The 21,796-nt window shown below is 38.6% G+C and overlaps 1 protein-coding gene across 10 annotated transcripts in view; it reads right to left on the bottom strand.

The window, feature by feature from the left end:
* PRCP (prolylcarboxypeptidase) overlaps positions 1-21,796 on the bottom strand; it is a 72,232-nt gene that overhangs the window by 30,634 nt on the left and 19,802 nt on the right. For 9 of the 10 annotated variants that reach the window (XR_009055514.1, XR_009055513.1, XM_057749251.1 and 6 more), the window contains 2 exons: positions 3,363-3,503; positions 169-270 (listed from right to left, as the gene is read on the bottom strand). Coding sequence is in view for 8 of the 10 variants with exons in the window: in XM_057749251.1 (XP_057605234.1) it covers positions 169-270; positions 3,363-3,503 (243 nt within the window). In the remaining 2 variants the exon portion in view is untranslated. Of the gene's footprint in view, positions 1-168; positions 3,504-21,796 lie in introns of all 10 variants that reach the window. The other variant, XM_057749253.1, reaches the window with a different exon arrangement.

Genomic DNA, 21,796 nt, shown 5'->3' with positions numbered 1-21,796 from the left:
AACATGGTTTTTAAAAACCTCAATCTGTTAAAATTATATATAAAAAGTAAAGATTAAATACAAATCACTGAAATTTCAGGCAGTTCAAGTTAAAGCTATCATTTCTTTCTTACAATGGGACATGTAATTAGAAAATGTTCTAAACCTAAAAGTAAAAAATATACTTACCTTGAATGAGTTGGCACCAAAGGGTAGGGACTCTCCATAGTATCGATGTTCAGCAAACACCAACATAGCTTTCAGTTCCTCAGCCACGTCCCACATGAAACCCTAGGAGGAATTTACAAACTCACAGGATAAAATCAGGATGTGAAAAAAGTCTGAATCTTTTTGCAACTCATGAAATGGACCAAAAAGAGTTCTCTGAGAAGTTGCACAATTCATACTTGCTCTACAGGTAAACAATATAATTGCTGTTTCATTGTTAACACACCAATCTCACACTGTATTAGAGTGAAACAATTAAAAATAAGCACAAGTTGCTCAACTACCAGTCATTCCAACTCTCCTTATTCTGACGCTCTAGCCTCAGAATCAGCATATCTAAAATTGCCTTCAAATTGCACCGTGTGCCAAAGACTCTAGGAAAGAGCTGCAGATAACTAAGTTATCTGTCTACTCACAGATAACTTTTATTTATAACATAAAAGAGAAAGGTACAAATAAACATACTGGACTTCCTAAGGTTTTATGTTAATCTTATTTACATGAAGATAAACAGTAGCTAACAATAGCTAATATTAATTGAATGCTTACAACTTGTCAGATACTGTTCTAAACACTTTATATGTATTAATTCACTTAATTATCACAACAATCTAAGAGAGAGGCATTTTGATTTTCCCCATTTTACAGACAAGGACTCTGAGACACAAGAGTTTAAATAACCTATGACAGTCACACAGCCAGAAAGTGGCAGAGCCAAGATTCAAGCACAGGCCATCTGGCTCCAGAACACAATCATCAAGTGCTGCAAGACCTCCTTATTTCCACACATGATGCTGGTCATTAACCAACCACTGCATTTTTTCACCTACCTCAAGTTGTGACCTCAGAATCCTTCTTAACAAAGCATCCTAGGTGGCCAGCATCAATTGACTAGATTTAGATTTAGCACAGATTAAAACTACTCATCATTTCTAGTGCACATTATTGCTTTTTAATAAGCTGCTGCTCTCTAACAAAGACTAAGAACCTCTAAATTTTATTTGTTTGTCTTGACCAAAAAATGAACAATTAAAAGAGCTGTATGCATGTGAGGATGGAGAATTTAACCTGATATCTGTGATGGTTACAATAATCCCCATTTTCTCTCTTAACACCTTGCTCATTCCCAGCCATGTATCTACAGATCCTGTAACACCAGCTTCAAGATGCCCTCCTCTGCCTGCTCCCACTGTGGCTTACTGATCACACCCTTCTCTCAGTACCACTGTGCTAGATATAGATCTCTATCACTTTGTTACAATATTTGCTTACATGTGTGTCTGACCCTACCAGGCTATGAGTTTCTTAAGGGTAAGATCATCCATCAAAAAAGCCAGAGGAGTTGACTTCAGGATTTGAGAGGGAGCAACTGTATTAAGTGATTATTTGCCTATACCTATTTCAGGATGTTTTTATTTTTCAAAAGAGGTCCATGTAACATGGTAATATTAAATAACATTATGTGCCAGCATTGCTCTAAGGTCCTCATTCTTATCTGCCCTCACAAGTCAACTAACTAGAAATTACTATACTCACTTAACATGTGAAAACTGAGGCACAGAATAAGAAACTTACTCAAAGTCACAAAGCACAGTGGCAAAACCGGAATCTAAATCTTATCAGTCTGGCTGACATCTTCACCCTTGACCACTATGCTATACTGCCTCTCAACAAATAAATGTCCAGAATACGTAAATAAGCAACACAAACATTTTAGTATGTAAAGGAAGCTGTGCCCAAGGGCTGGGAAAGGGCTAGGATCTGTCTTTCAAGGATCTGCCTTACTCAGTTACCTGGATTTGTTCCTACCCTGAGTAGCTCTTCCTTTCTACCACTTCTGAGGTCAGAGATTCCCAGCAAGTCTTAAATTATGCTGCAGTGCCTGTCAGAGCAGTGGGGTCTGTGGAGGCAGGAACAGCTGCCTACCTATGATAAAGAATAGGAGCTGGGAAAATAATTGGATAGGAGAAGCTGCCCATGGTCTTGGCATAAAAGAGAAAGAGAAAGGGAGACAAGGCAGCCTCAGTTGTTTCACAGAATAACAGAGCAGGAATCTGATGGAAAATAAGTCCTGATTTCATTTGTCACTCATCTAAGAGAAACAGATATCTAGGATCTCAGTTCTTAAGGAATTATTTTATTTGCAACTAACATATTTAGATTATTAACATTCCTAAATAAATAATCAGAAATATGGAATGCGATAAAACAGTATAATTGGGTTCATATCTTTGCTTTCAGTGCAGTTCAGTTCAACATTTACTAAGACCTCCTGAATACCAGGACACCATGCCAGACACTGGCAGTGGAGAAAATAAGATTCAGTCCCCACTTTACGGTAATTCACAGACTAGCTTTTCATAAAAAGTGGACACGTTCTAGTCTTAGCTCTGGCACACTGAAAATTTCTTCCTTTCAGGTGTCCTCCTAAATTAAGTTTTGTTAACAGAGTTAAGCATTATTATAAAAGACGATAGAATATATAGTCAGGGAAGCAAGCTAACAGCTACACTATTTTTTACCCTCACAAATATAAGAAAAATGGCAGAACAGGAAAGCTAAAATATAGCTGCAATTTTATCTTTGTCCATTCCTATTTGACAATCAAACCTGTATTTTTTTCTCTTATTTGCACTGGCTTGTTTAGATTTTATTAATTCATTCATTTAACAAATATTTATTGAGTACCTACTATATGCCTAGCACAGTCCTGGATCTGAGCATAAAACACAGAGCAAACAAACAAAAATTCCTGCCCTTATGTTCACATTTCAGAGACCATAATAATAATAATAAACTATATGCCATAACATTCCTATTCCCCTTTCCCTTATATCCTTGTTCAGTTGTGAAATAAGCTGGGATTTTTTTTAATCTTTTAAAATTCAATTTTCCAAAAATAGTATTTTATTGTTTCCATGTGTAATTCTTTAAGGCTGAACAGGCTTATTGGATATCTGTGTTTATTCTTTTGTGAACTGCCTATTCACGTACTTTTGCTGTTTTTCTATTATTCATGAGTTTATCTTTTTGTTACTTTGTAAAGAACTTCACAATACAGAAATACCTGGTCATATATACTGCAAAAGATTTTTTCCAATTGATTATAATAAAAAGGTAACTGAGCACAGGAGTTTCACAAAATCTGCACATACCGTATTATTACAAAACCAGATAATGTCCCCTTCATTACCAGTGTAGAAAAGTATTGATCCACCATCTTCCCTCCAGTATTTATCAGCTATTAGGTACCGTTGTTTAAAAGTTTTATCAGTATGAAATCCAAAATGATCAACCTATGACAAAAAAGAAACAAAGACATATTTCAAAGGAAAGTAAAGATCAAAAAAGTACTTATATTTACTCTTCCATTAAAATCAACCTATGCTACAAAAATTACAAAAACTTTTAAACTTCTTTTGGTTTCATTACTAGTAGTAATATTGATATCGTTATTTTGAAATTATTTTCTCTATATTTTAAGATAAAGCAATGTTATCGGTGGTCAAGATTTGCACTATAAGACAAAAGATACAATTATAAAATCAAGCAACTTCTTAAAAACACAATAATGTTAAAATTGAATTGGAAATAGTGACATAAACCCCTTAATTTCTAAAATACAGACCTTCCTTACTACCTGAAGTTTCATTATTGAAACTTTCAATATCAAATTCAAGGACTAAACAAATCACTGAGAAGGTGTATAAACACTGTCACCCCAATAACAACTGACATTCCCAGGGCCAGGAATTGGCTTTCTAATACCACTCCCAACTAAAAGGAATCAGGGCTTATTAGTGAAATGGCTGACTGACATTTGGGACAAGGAAGCTACAAGATAAACCAATGCATCTTGCTGTGCAAGGAAGCACTCAAAAATTAATGGAGTTATATCTAACAAATATGGGCACCAACTACAAAGGACTATCATTGGCCAAAGTTTTAATAAATTGAACACAAAACAAATTGAACATTAAAAAAATGTAGTTGATTAAACATTCGATTCATGAAGATCCATTACTCCATAGGGTATAGAAAAAGAGAAAGCAAGAAAAGTATACATTTGCCACTATCTGAGTTATTTATTAAACCAATTCTTCACTCTGAAGTTGTAAATAAAAAAGTAAAGAACTCAACATCTAACCTGTCTTTCCAATAGAATTGTATTTCAGAGTACCAAATAGTCCCAGTTGATGAAAAAGAGCTCTGTTTCACCAAATGTCAGCTAAAGCAGAAGGAATCAGACAGAATTAGAAAAATGATATTCAGCAAACCCTAGTGAAGTTACTGGTTCAGGCAAGAATTACCAAATGGTATTAAAAGCATTAGGAGAATGGATGAAAGGAAAATGAACATTCAAATTACTACCAAAGTAATACCATAAAGGATACTGTCACAAGATCAGCATGTCATCACCTTAACCTAGCGATCAAAGTTAGTCACTGGGACTTCCCTGGTCACACGGTGGTTAAGAATCTACCTGTTAATGCAGGAGACAAAGATTCGATCCCTGGTTCGGGAAGATCCCACATGTCGAGGAGCAACTAAGCCTGTGCACCACAACTACTGAGCCCACGTGCTGCAACTACTGAAGCCCACACACCTAGAGCCCGTGCTCCAAAACAAGAGAAGCCACCGCAATGAGAAGCCTGTGCACCGCAACAGAGTAGCCCCCACTCGCCACAGCTAGAGAAAGCCCACACAGCAACGAAGACCCAACACAGCCAAAAATAAATTAAAAAAAAAAAAAGTTAGCATCACTAACATTGGTGTGAGCAGGAATTATGTATAATATCTCCTCACATGGTACAACTCAAAGCACATTTCACCAATGATGAATTCTTGCCAAAAATGTTCAACTTCTAACTTAGTCCAATCTTTACATCTAACTTCCAGTTTCTGGGAAATACAAAGGGTAGAAAAACAAGCTGAAGATACTCTGAAGAGGCAATCAGACAAATCCAAAGGTAAGACATTTTATAAGAAAAAGACAAGGCAATTTCCTGATAAAAGGACTGTTTTAGACTAAATAAACTTTAAGGAACATAATAATCAGATGCAATGCATGATTCCAGATTGTATCTTGGTTTGAACAAACAAGATATAAATGACAATTTAGGGACAACTGTGTTGATTTAAATATGGACTAGGTATTAGTTGAGACTAAGGACAGTTTTGTTAGGAGAGATCATATTGTTTTGCCTACATAAGAAAATGTTTTTCTTTTCTACAACTGTACATTGAAGGATTTAGAGAGAAAATGTCATGCTGCCTGTAATTTACTTGAAAATACTTCAGCATAAAAAAGTGAAATGAATTTAAAATAAAAAATTCTACTGAATGGGTCAAGTACTTGTTCTAGGCCAAGTAGTAAACTAAGCAACAGGATAAAGAGTTGGCTGAGCCACAGCTCCTTCATTTAACTGAAATTCAACTATAGTCACTAAGCCCAAAAGTAAAAAAGAGAAACAGGCAAACAGTGACGGGAAGATAGACAAGTGATTTCACTTGCTTCCATTCAAATTAGCACAGTGTTTCTCCATGTGAGGTCCCTAGATATCAGTATCAGCTTCATCTGGAAACTTGTTAAAAATGCAAATTCTCTGGCTGAATCCCAGGCCTACAGAATTAGAAACTATGGGGAGTAAAACCCAGTGACTTGTGTTTTCAGAAACCCTCCAAGTAATTCTGATGTCCAGCTAGTATTCTGAGAACCAATGAGTTAGCATAAGCCCCCCAATAAGGATCTCTCATATTCATAATATGAATCTGCTATTCCTTCTCTTGGTCTAGGTTTCAGAAAACTTCTAATAATAAGGATCTCACTATGCTGAATTAGAATCTGATGTTTAAAGATGTGAATTACTACCCAACACGGCCCCTAAATATTGGTTGGCCAAAAAGTTCATTTAGTTTTAAGTAAAGATAAAAGAGACATTTTTCATGTTCATCAAGAACTTTACTGAACAATGTATTCACTAAACAAACGAACTTTTTTGGCCAACTCAATACAAGCCAACTGCATCATTTGAAGCTCAACAGGAAAAACCAGGATTTGTTTCAACAAAGGAGTAAGGACTAGTTGTACTGGACTTCAAGAAAGGAAGTACCCAGCTCTCTAACAAGATGCCTTCCCCAAGTTTTCTCAAAGATAATTCATAGTGATTTTCAACTTACCCACCGACTTTAGAGCCTAGCCTTCTTATAAAATGAGATATTGCCGTTCCTTTTAAAAGCAGCCCACAAAGAAACATACTTCAGTAATATAGTCTAGGGACTTTCCTGGTGACACAGTGGTTAAGAATCCACCTGCCAATGCAGGGGACAAGGGTTCGAGCCCTAGTCCGGGAAGATCCCACATGCCATGGAGCAACTAAGCCCATGCACCACAACTACTGAGCCTGTGCTCTAGAGCCCAAGAGTCACAACTATTGAGCCCGCGTGCCACAACTACTGAAGCCTGAGCGCCTGGAGCCCATGCTCCGCCACAAGAGAAGCCACTGCACTGAGAACCGCGCCCCCCCCCCCACTGCAATGAAGAGTAGCCCCCGCTTGCCGCAAGTAAAGAAAGCCCACACACAGCAACGAAGACCCAATGCAGCCCATAAATAAATAAACCTTTACAGTCTAAAGGTTTCAAATTTGAAAACATGGGTATGTGTTTGTATATATAATGTTAAATGTATATGGTAAAAAAATTCTTGCCAGAGGAAAAGCTTGCATTTAGAATTATAAGAGCCACAAGAACTTTAGACAGAGAAAGCCAAACTTCCTTGTATGGCCACTCTCAGGGCACTCCTGCTCCTAGCAATCCCTAATTGTTTAGGTTGGCGGTGGGGGGAAGGGGGTGGAACTCTGGTATGATGAAAGAAATTAGGTTCAAGAGTTAATAGATCTGAACCTGAATCACTACTGTGAGGCCTCAGGCAAGTCACTTAACCTCTCTGAGCACTGTTGTCGTCTTATACAAAATAAGGATAATAACACATAACTCAGAAGATTGCTGTGAAGATTAGAGATAATATACCTAAAGTACCAGGTATAGTTCCTGATATATGATACATGCTCAATAAATGTTCACTCTCTACTCCATCCCATTTGCATACCAATCCTAAGTGTGGAGTACTTAGATGGGGTAAATGAGGTGGAGATTGATGAAGCTCTTCACAGAATTATAAGACATACCCTTAGAATGTCAAAATCTCTTATTTCTTGAGTGCTTCACCTAAATATTATACAGCTAGAAATGGGCAGTGAAACATCCTTTGCAAAACATTAATTTACAGAATTTTCTTGACTCTTTCTAATCATCAGAGATATCAACTTCAGGCTACACAACTGTAGACATTTTCCAATACCTAATGGCCTGGCATACAAGGTGCAGTGTGCCCTCTGCTGTTGAGAACTGAGGCCTGCATGCCACTTCCAGCTCTGTGCTCCTGAATAGAGATTTTATAAATCACAACATGAAAGGAGACAAAGGCACTTAAAACCATTTGATCTGCGTTGTTCAAGTGAAGAAACCAGGCTCTAAGAGTTGCAGTGACTTGGCCAAGGTTACAAGTCAGAGGCAAACCTGAAATTTTTAATTATTTTTTCAACTTGGTGTATTGAGAGAACTAAAATAATTAATAGCACTGTAAAAGCATGCCTCAAAAAGGAGGTCACAAGCATGACCTCAAAAAGGAAAAACACCTCTAGTCACACACAGCAGTTCTTTCTAGAACATGGTCCTATAAATTTCAAGAGATGCTTCCCTTCCTCACCTTGTAGAGGATAAAGAGATCCCTGAGGACAGGTAGGCGAGGAGGAACAAAGAGAATAACATCCTTTAAATAGTTTATTGTGGCAAAAATAACTATCTGGACTTTAAAATAAATAAAATAAATCTGTTCAAAAATAAAGTTTACATCCAGAAAAGCCTGTAAGAACATCATATCTATCAGAAACAGTTTTGGTGGCAACTTGGAGTGGGAGTTAACATAGAGCACCTATTCTGTGTCTGGTACTGTGCTGGTGCTTTACACAGATCACCTCACCATCCTCCCCATTACCTTCTGGGGGCACGTTCATTACACCAGTCTTATAATAAGGACACTGAAGCTCAGAGAGGTCGGACAATTTGTCCAAGGTAATGTAACTAATAAATAAAAGTCAAATACAAACTTTTTCTTGTGCTTTATCCACTACCCAATTCTACCTCTGATAAAATTCAGTCTGCTTTTTTCACTATTGCAGATAGGGTGGCTACAAATTTCAACCTTCAGCAGGGGACACTACACTATCTTTCTCTCCTAGAACTGCAAATGAAGTACATATCCCCAACCACATACTAACAGTTATACTGAAGAATATGGTCTTTTCACTGACCTGACTCAATAATTGTTACTATATTGTTTTTTATTAATTAATTTATTTTTCGCTGCTTTGGGTCTTCGTTCCTGCACGCAGGCTTTCTCTAGTTGTGGCAAGCTGGGAATATTCTTCGTTGTGGTGCATGGACTTCTGAGGTGGTCTCTCTTGCTGCGGAGCACGGCTCTAGGCACGTGGGCTTCAGTAGTTGTGGCATGTGGGATTTTCCCAGACCAGGGAATGAACCTGTGTCCCCTGCACAGGGAAGTCCTACTATATTGTTTTAAACTCATTTAATTTGGCTACTGATTTTTAAAAAATCACATTGATTCTTACTCAGTAGCTTTTCGTTTTAAGAAACTCAGTGTACAGTTGGTTTCATTTACATATCAGATATATGGTAATAGTTAACTAAAATTTTACTAAACATATGAAAAATAAACTCAGAGATATAAAGGACAAAAAAAATAGACTCACCTCCAAAAAATTAAAGCACCTGGAAAGAGGGCTCTCTGGTCCCCAATTCTAATCCAAAGATGTTAAAATGAAATACAACCTCCTTTCTTCCATTTGATGGAAGATGTGTGTACCCTGTATTAATTATAGAATTATGGCATTACATTCTATTAGAGTTCCTAAATGGAGACTGACATTGTTTCTGGGCAAGCTTGATTTCCCCTGAAGACATAGACACCTTCATGTTAGAAGGATACAATTTCTCAAAGAAGGAACCAAAACTTGCAAGGAAGGTGGGATTTAGGCAGGTGTGAGGCCTATAATTGGAGAAAAGTCCTATGAGTGGGGTCCTAAGCTGTCCCTCACCAAGAAGTAGCCCCAGAGCTGGGACAAGATGGGAGAGCAAGCCGTATCTTATGAGTCAGATTATGGGTGTCTCTTGGTTTATTTCTACTATTATGTCAGAACCTTTCAAGAATCCTTTGGATGTTCTACCTTTGTTCATCTGTAGTATGAAGATAACAGGAAAGATTGGATAGTAAATTTGACTTAAAAGAATTAAAAGGGAAACAGTATCCCTCGATGACAGAGTGGCGGTGGTGACAAGGAAAAGGATCATAAGTCCCTCCAAGAGGAAGGTGAGTCCAAGAAACAGGAATGTCCTACCCTTCCCACAGGGATACTCCTTTCATTGCCACCTTTAGCAGGTCTAGTTTCCATTTTAACAAGGAAGGTGGAAGTTTCCTCAGATTCCCTCCAAGTGAAATCATCCTTCTATGTAATAAGATGCTGCATATCTTCACACATCTTTCTGTCCATATTAATATGAGAGAGAACTGTATTCCTTCCTTCATATATATTCTTTGTAACCTGCTGCTAGCCTCAAAAAAGAAACTCTTAGATATAAATTATTTACTTAAAGATAAAATAAACTGGGAAGGGAATAAAAGAATATGAGAGAGTCCACCATGGAAAAAGTTTGGCTATCCAGCCTCCTACACCTACAAATGGATTGTCAGAAATGCAAGAACACAATAGCTACCACAGTGCCCCTGTACAAGAGAGATACTTTACAAATAATTATTAAATGAATGCAGTTCAAATCTTCTAATTGTGGTTCCCCACATTTCTGTGTATAAGGTCCTCTTGTTAATGTTAAAATTCTTATATTTTATATATAACATTATATCAAGCCACTGATTGAGAAAATATAAGAGAAGCTATTATAAATTCAATAATGGTATAAATAAATATCACACCAGCATCTAGGCACATTTTAAATAGTATATACTTGGCAGGAAAATGGATTCAACACAATTCTACAGTGTTCAGGAAGCCTCCTTCCCCCTGACCAAAGACTTTGGGCCCCAAAAGGAGAATCACATTCTAAATTACCAAAATTCTATGACATCACAATAGTCTCTGCTCTGCTACTAAAACACAGGTGAAGATACCCTGCCCTTGAGAACATCTAAAACATTCCAGTAAATCAAATGACAGGTTTCGTCAAACAATAGTCACATGTTTCAGCAGAGGAAGATTCTGGTATCATCTGCTGTCTAAACATCTTTGTGATAGCACTACGTGATTAATAACTTTCTGTGGCTTCAGGAAGCTCTGTAGCACTAGAATTACCTGACTACAGTTTAAGCTCTCAAATTAGAGATAAAGTGTCATTGAAATTATTGAATATCTAAATTTTAGGAAATGTTACATCATCAGAGAGCGCTGTTGTTTAAGCATTGGGTTGGCCAAAAAGTTCATTCAGGTTTATCTGTACTATCTAACCAACAACTTTTTGGCCAACCCAATAGTAAAGTAGGAGAACTGTTAGGTTTTATATATTAGATTCACAAAATTTTAGGACAGGAAGGGAACTTAAACCTCAAGTCCAAATTCTTAAATGAACAAACCTGAGATACAGAGATGTCAATTATTTTAAATCTTTCTTTTCAAATAAAGATATTCACGTAGTTTAAAGTCAGGGTTCAAAATGCATGCTGTTACATGTCAGGATAGTGATTACCCTTGCAGGAGGAAAGTAACTCTAAAAGAGAATGAGAGAGCTTCCTAGGTGGCGCAGTGGTTGAGAATCCGCCTGCCAATGCAGGGAACACGGGTTCGATCCCTGCCCCAGGAAGATACCACATGCATCGGAACAACTTGCCTGTGCGCCACAACTACGGAGCCTGTGCTCTAGAGCCTGTGAGCCACAACTATTGAGCCCATGTACCACAACTACTGAAGCCCATGTGCCTAGAGCCCGTGCTCCACAAGAGAAGCTACCACAATGAGGAGCCCATGCACCACAATGAACAGTATCCCCCGCTCACCGCAACTAGAGAAAGACCATGTGCAGCAATGAAGACGCAAAGCAGCCAATAAATTAATTAATTAATGAACTTAAAAAAAGAGGATTCTGGAGTTAGGATGGTGACTTTTTCTATACCTATAAGATAATTAGCAAATAGATTTGTAAAGACTTATTTCCTTTAAGATATATGTATTATTTTATAATGTACATATGATGTTTATATTTCTATTTCACTATAGTCATATGTAAATTATGTTATACTAAATCACATCTATATTAAATTTTTTTTCACTTAAAAATGTATATTCACTAAGTAACAGGCATTAGGAAAGAGACCTGAGTAAGATACAATTCCATCTCTCAAGTTTTGAATCTAAAAAAAGTGATGAGCATACTAACAATCACAAGATGGTGTGGTTAAGTTCTATACACAAAGTGCTGTGGGAGCTAGAAGTCACGTTCTGACCTGAGGGAATCATGGAAGGCTTCACCAAGGAAGTGATATCTAAGCTGAACCCTTTAGAGTAACTAGAATTTTTTCAAGTACAGAAAAGCACATCAAGCAAAGGGAGCATGATGAACTCTGCAGAGCAAGCATATTCAGGAACTGTTGTTGTTTGTGGCAGAAGATACATAGTTTATGGGGAAAAGAGATGGGAGATGAGATTAGATTCACCAGGCTGCCACCTGATATAGATAGAAAAATCTCCCTATAAAGAGAAACCTAACTGAAATCTGAGATTGCCTCTCTAAGCCAACAGTGAATGAAACAGGTGCACTAGAAATAGAGCCTTAATGAGGCAGAGACTTTTGTCTGTTTTGTCCACTGCTAAGTCTCCAGTGACTAGAATAATGTCTGGCACATGGTAGAAGATCAATGACTATATACAGAATAAATGCATGCAGGCATACATCCTAGCTCTGCAATTGGTATTAAAACAAACCCAACACAGCTTCAGAGGAGAGCATAACTCAAAGCAATGAGAACAGAAATCAAAGTTCCCAAGGTCAAGTTCATGCAGGTTCACTTATTGCATGGGTCTGTTACTGGCTTTGAAAGAGGTACAGAATGATGTAGACAGATGCCTTTTGCCCAGTGACAAACCACATGCCTGAGGAAGAACCCAAGCATAAAATCTAAACCCGACTCATAACAGTTTAGCTTCCTTCATCCAGGCTGCTGAGGAACCAGGAACTGCACCCCCTCTTCTGGGAGGAGAAACAGGAAGATAAATACCTACAAATTAGTACAGACAAAAAGCCAGCATCTGGGTGGAGGGGTAGGGGAAGCACTAATCAGCATTTTACTGAAGTATGTAACCTAAAAGGTCAGGTATGACCTTGTAACAGGGTAGAGCCACAGTTTTTAGGGCCGTAAAGGACTTCAAGCCGTGGTTCTTGGCCAGGGCAATTATTTAACCTGAATGACAGCTTCCTGTAAAATGTATATTATACTGGCTCATTCAGCAGCATACCAGTGTTCAGTAAACCCAAATGTGCTGCAAAATGTCAATTTGATCAATGTGTAAGCTACATTTTTCCAACAAAGAGTTTTATGAGGAAGGAAGAAACATGGTAGAGGTATGATGTGTAAAGGCAAAAAGCAATTAGAGGGAAGAGTTGAGACTATAGGCGAGAGAGGGATTAGTGATGCCAGGAGATTCTGACGAGATGGGAGAAAAGAGGGTCAAAAACACAAATGGAGGGATTTGATTTGGACAGAAGTAAACCCTCCTCCGTTGGGAAACAGATGGGTGCAGAAGGAACTACATCTCTAGGTGGAAAAGGGGTAAACTGAAGGGGTTCTAGCTAAAATGTCTCTCATACAACAACTAAGTTTTTTAATCAGTGAAGTAGGGGGCAAGGCTATCTATTAAAAGAGAGTAAAAGGGCATAGTGTGGCAATGATTTGAAGTTAGAGGTGAAAGTGCAGCAAGGAAGAAGGAACTGATGATGCTCAGGCCTTCATAGGATCCCTGAGGCTAAATTTGCAGGCACAACAATCTGCCTAGCTGTGGCTTTGCTTCAACAGACATCTACCACCCAGGATAGGAGTAGAGAAGTTTAATGGCTGGATAAAACTAGGATGGAAATTTCATAAAGAGGCTATGACAGAGAACAGGAGGCAAGAGAGTTGAGGTCATCCCTGATGTCCATGCAACCATGAATACCCAAAGCCATGAAGTCCTCTCCATCACAGGCAAATGTTCCCGAAATTGGCTTGCTGAATTATAAGGGAACCTAAACTATGTTATATTTATTCCATTTTAAAAAGTGAAAAATCTTGCCAGAACTCATATACAGTAATTCCCCCTCATCCATGGCGAGTACATTCCAAGCCCTCCAGGGGATGCCAGAAATTACAGATAGTGCTGAAACCTATACAGTCAGCAAGCCAGTCAGGCCCCCATATCCATAGATGCAGAACTGAGAGATAGAGACAGCCAACTGTATCATGCCATTGTATGATATAATATATAAGTGCCTTAAGCATGTGTAGATTTCGGTATCCACAGAGGGGTCCTAGAACCAATCCCCTGCGGGTACCAAGGGAACATATTCTATGTTTTTTCCCATACTAACAGATGGGTAGCACATACAGTGTGCATACACTGGACATAGGGATGATTCAGGTCCTGGCAGGATGGAGCAGATGGCGTGAGATTTCATCATACTACTCAGAACAGCACGCAATTTAAAACTTATGAATTGTTTATTTCTGGAATTTTCCATTTAATATTTTTGGACCAAGGTTGACTGCAGGTAACTGAAACTATGGAAAGGAAAACCACAGTTGAGGGGGACAAACTACTGTTTTTCTTCCTTTATGATAGAAGAGATGGAGGCTGGTATCTGCTAAAATGTAAAACGATAAAGACCTCTACCCCCACCCCCAAAAAAGCGAGAAACCATGCTTCTTAAGTACAGGACACAGACCTGTGACATATGTAATTTACAATCCAATCTTCTGTATTCTCCCTCCTCTGAAGGGATGGTCCTCCTGCAAAGGGCTGTGAAGACTCTCCAAACCTACCCTTCTCCAACTGAGCAAAACCCCAGTTCTTACCCATATAACATGATTTCTAAAATCTTCACAACCTCATTTACATCCTAGTTCAATTATCTTTCCTCTCATGGATGGTGTGCCCAGAATTGAGTACAATGCATGAAATGTAGTCTAATGAAGTGCCTTGCTCTCCAACAGCTAGAAATAAATAACTTGTGAGTATGTTTATAGGTATAGTTCCACTAATACAGCCTACTTTAAGTTGAGAGTCAGGGAAGGTGTACTGGGTTGAATAATGTCTCCCTCAAAATTCATGTTCTTCCCAGAACCTCAGAATGTGACTTTATCTGGAAATAGGGTCATTACAAACATAATTAATTAAGATGAGGTCATGTTGGAGTTGGTTTGGCCCTTAGCCCAATATAACTGCTGTCCTTACAAGAAGAGCAGAAACACAGAGAAGATACAGAGAGAAGGCCATGTGAAGACACAGATATACAAAAGAAAGACAGCCACACGATGACAGAAGAAGACCCTGGAATTATGCAACTGCAAGCCACTAAGGACTGCCAGCAACCAGCAGAAGAGAGAGATGGAACAGATTCTCCCTAGGAGAAACCAATCACACTGACACCTTGATTTTGAACTTCTGGCCACCAAAACTGTTAGAAAATAAATTTTTGTTGTTTTAAGCCTCCCAGCTTTTGATACTTTTTTACAATAGCCCTAAGAAACCAACATAGACAGCCTCTCTGTGAAGGTGGCACTGGGAGTAAAGCCTGAAGAAGCCAGCCAGGGGAAGAACTCTAGAAAGAAGGAACAGAAAATACAAAGGCCCAAGGGACTTGGCATGCTGTAAAAACAGAAAGGAGACCACAGTGTCTGGAACATGGTGAACAAGGCGAAGCATTGTGGCATGGGATGACGCTCAGGGCGGGGTAGGCCACAGGAGGGAGCTTAACACGAAGAGCAATGAGAAAGCCTTAAAGAGCTGTAAGAGTTACTCTGATCTGTGTTTTAAACAGATCGCTCTGGCTGCTCTGTGGAAACTGGCCTGGAGAATGCGATGATAAACAGAGAAGAGTAAACAAAAGGCTACTGAAAGGTTCAGGTGAGATATCATGGCAAGACTAATACATAAGCCAGGTTTCTTCAATCACTACATATATAACACATATAACATAATAAACCACTTTCTAAAATCATAACACATATAGGAAAGACTACAATGAAAAAAGACCCACTGTAGGACACCAGCAATATTTGCATAACAGTAATCAACGAAAGGAAGTCTTTTGAATAGCTGTAACCACCACTATTGTCCTTTAATAACCGATTCTGCACTGACCCTGACTCTGGGCATTCTAAATAGTAAGAGCCCCACTAAAATGGTGAAAAATTCTAAGGTCATCAGGCTCCCAGTAGCATTTAATAGATGTGAACAAAGCAGATTTTACTTCTACCCTTTTCATCCAAAACCTATTTAAAGAAATTATACAATGTGAGAATCTAATTGTTCTCAAACGTGACGGTCTCTGTTCCTCTCTGGTGAGACAAAAGACATCAGAGACGACAATCTTTACTGGTTACCTCTGTCAAATCAATAAACCACTTTTTTAAAAAGTTGTACATACAAAAAAGATACTACCACACAATGCTAAAATGCTTTTCCTCCTCTCCCACAAAGGATCTTCTGTGAATCACATTGTAAGAACTGATGAAAGAAAACTTACGGCATTCTCTCTTTAGAGATTGCTTTAAAGAAATAATTTTTTATTACATTGACTAATACATGATTTTAAAGACTTTTAGCATTCCAAAAAATTAAACTTTACAAAATGCCCACATGAAGATCATCCACAAAAGGAAGCAACTGAAGAAAGTAGCAGCCTGAGCTTTTTCCTCCTGGGGAACTCCAATATCCAATTTTCAGTCCTGGTTTCACTATAAAATGGCCTCTAGAGACTCTTAATCATCAACTTAAAAATACACTCTATAGACTACTCATTGTTTTCAGCCCTTCATCCAGTCTGAATGATAAGGGCACTGTAAGAAAGATAAAGGAAGGGAAAAGGATATCCTCCGCTGAAACCAAAAAGCTCAGAACAATGACAGCAAGTTCAAACACAACCAAGTTGTTCCTTTGATTACTTCCAGGTGTTTTTGTCATTGGGCCAACGTCCTTTATAGCAACTGCCCAGAGCTAATATAATATACAGATAATGACAGTCAGTGGTTACAGTCATTCATTCATTTAACAAGTATTTCTTGAGTGCCTACCAGGGATTAGTGCTAGAGACACAACAGTGAACAAGCTAGATATGGTCAGTGCCCTCATGCTGCTTATAGTCTGATGAAAGAAGTAGATAATAAACAAGCAAATACATAAATTAACACCTAGAAACTGTAATTGTGCAGGTTTGACTCTGACTGAGAATAACAAAGATAGACCTAATTTTAATTGGGTGATCAGAGAAGGGGGTCTCAGAGCAGACAATAGTTAATTAAGCCTTTAATCTCCACAGCCTTCTAGTTAGATATGTCAACTGTGTGAATAGGTGATTTTATTCAATGCCACTTCCTCCACAAAGCATTCCTTGACCTTCTTGCCTTCTTTGTGCTTCCATGGTAATTTTAGCTCTATTATAGTGCTTTTCAAATGTAGCCTTTGCACTGTAGTTACCTGTTTACACATTATATACCTGCTCTACTATTATAAACCCTAGACTAAAGTAACCCTATATAAGATGCTAGACTCTATTGATCAAAACCATGTATATTATTCCCACCTGCCCTGTGAATAAAGTAAGGGCTACACTAAGGGCTAAATGTACATTCTCTCATTTGTTTGTCACAGGAACGCTGTGAAGTTCAGAGGCTGCGTTTTTCCCACCATGCCATACTGCCTCCCCTTTCTTGTTCATGTCTGAATCCCCACAGCACAAAGTACAGTGGGCACAGGACTTGCTCCATCAATGACTGTTGAGTTGAATTGAGCAGAAAAAGTGAGAAGCATGATGTGACACCAGAAGGGCAAGTAACCCAGGCTGAACTTCGACTACACCAGTTAACTCTGCTCTGGCCCCTTGGGGCCACCAGTGAGGCTCTGTTAGCTTTCTATCAGGTATGTTAGCCTCAGGAAATGTGAACAGATCCTAAAATTATCAAGTTAAAATCCTACTCAACCTTGAAAGGGTAGAGGAGTGGCAAACAGAGGTAACCATAATTAATATTGATTCTCCTTTCTTTCTCTTATCACTTCCTGCGCGTCTACTGCATGTGCGTGGCTACACTGGATATAAGGATAAAAGGCACAGTCTTTGCTTTCAAAGTTAGTGGAAACAAGTGAGCAAAGAAACTATTACTATACAAAGGATGCACATTATGTACAGGATGCTTGTTATGGCAGCCAAGAGGAAATATAATCCAACTAATTGCTGGTTACAGGAGACTAGAGAAGAGGAAAACTCAGAGAAGCTAATAATGCCTGTGTTGACCATATCCACCTCTTTTCCAACCTCATCTTCTGCCACTTGCCCCTCTCATAATTTAGAAATCATCTGGATATAATATGCTTTCTCAAGTCTCCAGGCTGCTGCACACAGATTTACCCCTGCCTGGAATGTCCTCCTGCCTCAATTCATTACAGAAAACTCCTACTTCACCCTCCATCCATCCAGGTGTTCACTCAAGCACTGTCCCCTCTGTTAAGCTTTCTAAGACAATCCCAGACCCAGGGGTGAGTGCACCTTCTCCCATGGGAAAAGCCCTGCTTTGTAGTCTGGCAATCCTGAGTTGAAATGTTGATTTCCAGTGAGGTGGATTACAGCAAATTTTTTCACATCTATGAACCTCAGTTGCCTCATCTCTAAAAGGGGTTACTAATATATTCCTGCCAAGGTTGCCAGGATTCAAGTACGTATACAAATCCCTGACCAGAGCAAAGGCTTAAAATTTAATGAATTATAGCAAATACCCCCTGAGGATTGACAGCCATCAATAATTTTATTTTTTGGTATTTAAAAAAAACACAAAAGTATGTTACAACCATATGGATATTTTTACAACGTTTAACATGTGACCATGGGAAACCTAAAAAGCAATTTGATAACGCATTTTTCCCCAGGTACAATTCTGTCTTCACTAAGGCAGCAGAAATCATGCAAGACAGCCTTTACATAAAGAATCTTCTATAAGAGAAAAGAGCTGCCACAAAGTATATTATAACCAAGAAAAACTTCACCTCAAAGGCTCATTTCATTAAAAAAAAAGAAAAGAAAGGAAGAAAGGAAGGAAGGAAGAGAAAGAAAAAAAGAAAGAAAAAGAAAGAGAGAGAGAGAGAAAGAGAGAGAGAAAGAAAAAGAAAGAGAAAAAGAAAAAGAGAGAAAGAAAGAAAGAAAGAAAGAAAAAGAGAGAAAGAAAGAAAGAAAGAAAGAGAAAAAAGAAAGAAAAAGGACGAAAGAGAGAGAGAGAAAGAAAGAAAGAAAGAAAGAGAGAGAGAGAAAGGGAAAGAAAGAAAGAAAAAGAAAGGAAGGAAGGACGGAAGAAAGGAAGAAAGAAAAAGGAAGAAAGAATGGAAGAAAGAAGAAAAATGAAAACAAACAGCATATTCTTAGGGAAATTATTCAGGGGTAAGAATTACAGTCTGTCAACATTACTACTGAATATCCCCTCCCTTTTAAACTATAACTCAAGAAGCCTACAGCAAAAAGGTAATTACCACCATTTGCAAGTGATGGTGTTTTCATCTCATAGCCTAATGCCTCGAAGAGTTCCCCATTTAAAAAGGTCTTTTTTGTTCATCCCAAAATGGATGAGTATTAAACAAGAAATAAATCTTCTCCCTTATGGTATCCTGCTTTGCTCGTTAGTATTTAGAAATACAATCCAAGTCAGGAAACCTCAATTACAAGCCCTGCTATTATGCAAGCACCTAAATGCTAAGGAGGAAAACAAGATGGTGAATAAATAAAGAGGAAATGAATGTGTATTATTCCCGCCTGCCCTTGTGAAAAGAAAAACCCCTAAAAGGAATAACTTAACTACCAAAGGAAAAATCTATAAGACTGCTAAGGGATACCCAAGTCCCCAAGTCCCTGCTTCGCCAAACAGAATCATCTTCCTACTGTAGGAAGTCGTTTTCACTGTGCAGTTCTCTCCTCTGAATTCTCATGCTACATATCTCTCCTGCAATACTTTACACTCACCCTATAGTAAAGATTTTTGCTTCCAGGACTTAACCTCTCCATTACAGGAGAAAGATTCATCTTTCTAGGGTCCATATAGTCTAGATTAGTGTTTTATAAAATGAAGGCTGTGATCTATTAGTGGGTTATAAACTCAATTTAGTGGGTCACAGTCAGCATTTCTTTTTAAGAAAAGAGCACATTATTCAGAAAACTAGCTACAGAATTTATGTCTATCAAGAAATTTTACAAACCTAATAGCCTGAACCATTATGCTCCTGTGGGCGTATTAATTCTAGGGCTTTCTACTTGAGGGATAGCTACCTATTAAATCACATTCTAAGATGTAATTATAGTTCAGGCAACAACAGCCATTTCACAAAGTAGAGCACAATTAACAGCCAAATGAATGCTACAGACATTAAGTACTAGGGAAGCCTGGAGATGTATAGCTCATGCTAGGCTGGGGTCAGCTGGGGAAGTTTTCCCTGAGGAAGTGAGGCTTAAGCAGGGCCCAGTAAGGTCTGGAATGGAAAAGAGAAGAAGAGAAAAAAAGAAAAGGAAAAGAAAAAACAGCGCCAGCTGGCTGGGAGTGAGGCCAAAAGAAGAGAGGAACTCAAGAGGCTACTGTAGTAGTTTACTTTGAGCCTATACAAGGTAAAAACCCTGGGAATGTAAAGGAAGGGGCATAAACTAGGAAGAAATCATGGAAAGTCCTGGTGATTGATTGGAAGGTGAGGGAATCAAATGATTCAAAAGTTTTCTATGCTGGGTGACCAGGAAGAGAGTAGTGCCATTAACAGTGATGTGAAAAAAAATCAAAGGAGTTTTAGAAGGAAGTCTTATGCAATATGTAATAAAACATTAGTATTTGTTAAAAAAGTTTATCTTGTTCTGAACACTTACACCTCTGAGTTGTACCTAGGTATCCATATGAGGGATACTAAGCAATATAAGCAGCATCCTATTCTCTTTTTTTTTAAGCTCTTTATTGGAATATAATTGCTTACACAGTTGTGCCAGTTTTTGCTGTACAACAAAGTGAATCAGCTGTATTTATACATATATCCCCATGTCCCCTCCCTCCCGTGACTCTCTCCCACCCTTCCTACCCCACCCCTCTAAGTCATCACCCATCATCAAGTTGATCTCCCTGTTTTGTGCAGCAGCTTCCCACTAGCCATCTATTTTACATTTGGTAGTGTACATATGTCAACGCTACTCTCTCACTTCGTCCCAGCTTCCCTTCACCCCCCACCCCGTGTCCCGAAGTCTGTTCTCTACATCTGCATCTTTATTCTTGCCCTGTCACTGTGTTCATCAGTACCATTTTTTTTAGATTCCATATATATGAGTTAGCATACAGTATTTGTTTTCTCTTTCTGGCTTACTTCACTTTGTATAACAGACTCTAGGTCCATCCACTTCACTACAAATACTTCAATTTAATTCCTTTTTATGGCTGAGTAATATTCCATTGTATATATGTGCCACATCTTCTTTACCCATTCATCTGTTGATGGGCATTTAGGCTGCTTCCATGTCCCGGCTATTGTAAATACTCCTTCAATGAACACTGTGGTACCTGTTTCTTTCTGCGTTAGGTTTTCTCAGGGTATATGCCCAGTAGTGGGATTGCTGGGTCATATGGTAGTTCTATTTTTAGTTTTTTAAGGAAACTCCATACTGTTTTCCATAGTGGTTGTACCAGTTTACATTCCCACCAACAGCGCAGGAGGGTTCCCTTCTCTCTGCACCCTCTCCAGCATTTATTGTTTCTAGAGTTTTTGATGATGGCCACTCTGACCAGTGTGAGGTGATACCTCATTGTGGCTTTGACTTGCATTTCTCTAATGATTAGTGATGTTGAGCATCTTTTCATGTGTTCAGCATCCTATTCTTAAGGCACTCATTACCTGGAAAAACCAAGGTTGACAGCCAATTCTTTCATACCTGTTGGCAAATAATTACCTTAGCACTTTGAGTGATGCCAACTCCCTCTCTATGCCTACCTTCCCAACTACCCCAGTCCCTTCTCCATACCTACAGACCTAAAGAACTAACCTACAGCACTGCAAGAGGCCTCAGCTCTACGACAGCTTCTGCTCTGACTGGGCAGTGTCTGTGCCATATTGGTAGCACTAGAAAAAATATAATAAAAGCAAATGCTAACAGCATTCAGAAGAGGGAGTAATCGCTTCAGCTTGGGCCAGTCATTCATTCAAACAACTGTTGAGGGCATACACTGAAGATACACAGAGGGGTGTGGTC

This window comes from Hippopotamus amphibius, chromosome 9 (assembly GCF_030028045.1).
Source record: "Hippopotamus amphibius kiboko isolate mHipAmp2 chromosome 9, mHipAmp2.hap2, whole genome shotgun sequence".
Classification (NCBI taxonomy): domain Eukaryota; kingdom Metazoa; phylum Chordata; class Mammalia; order Artiodactyla; family Hippopotamidae; genus Hippopotamus; species Hippopotamus amphibius.
This window is presented reverse-complemented; position numbering and strand designations above follow the sequence as displayed.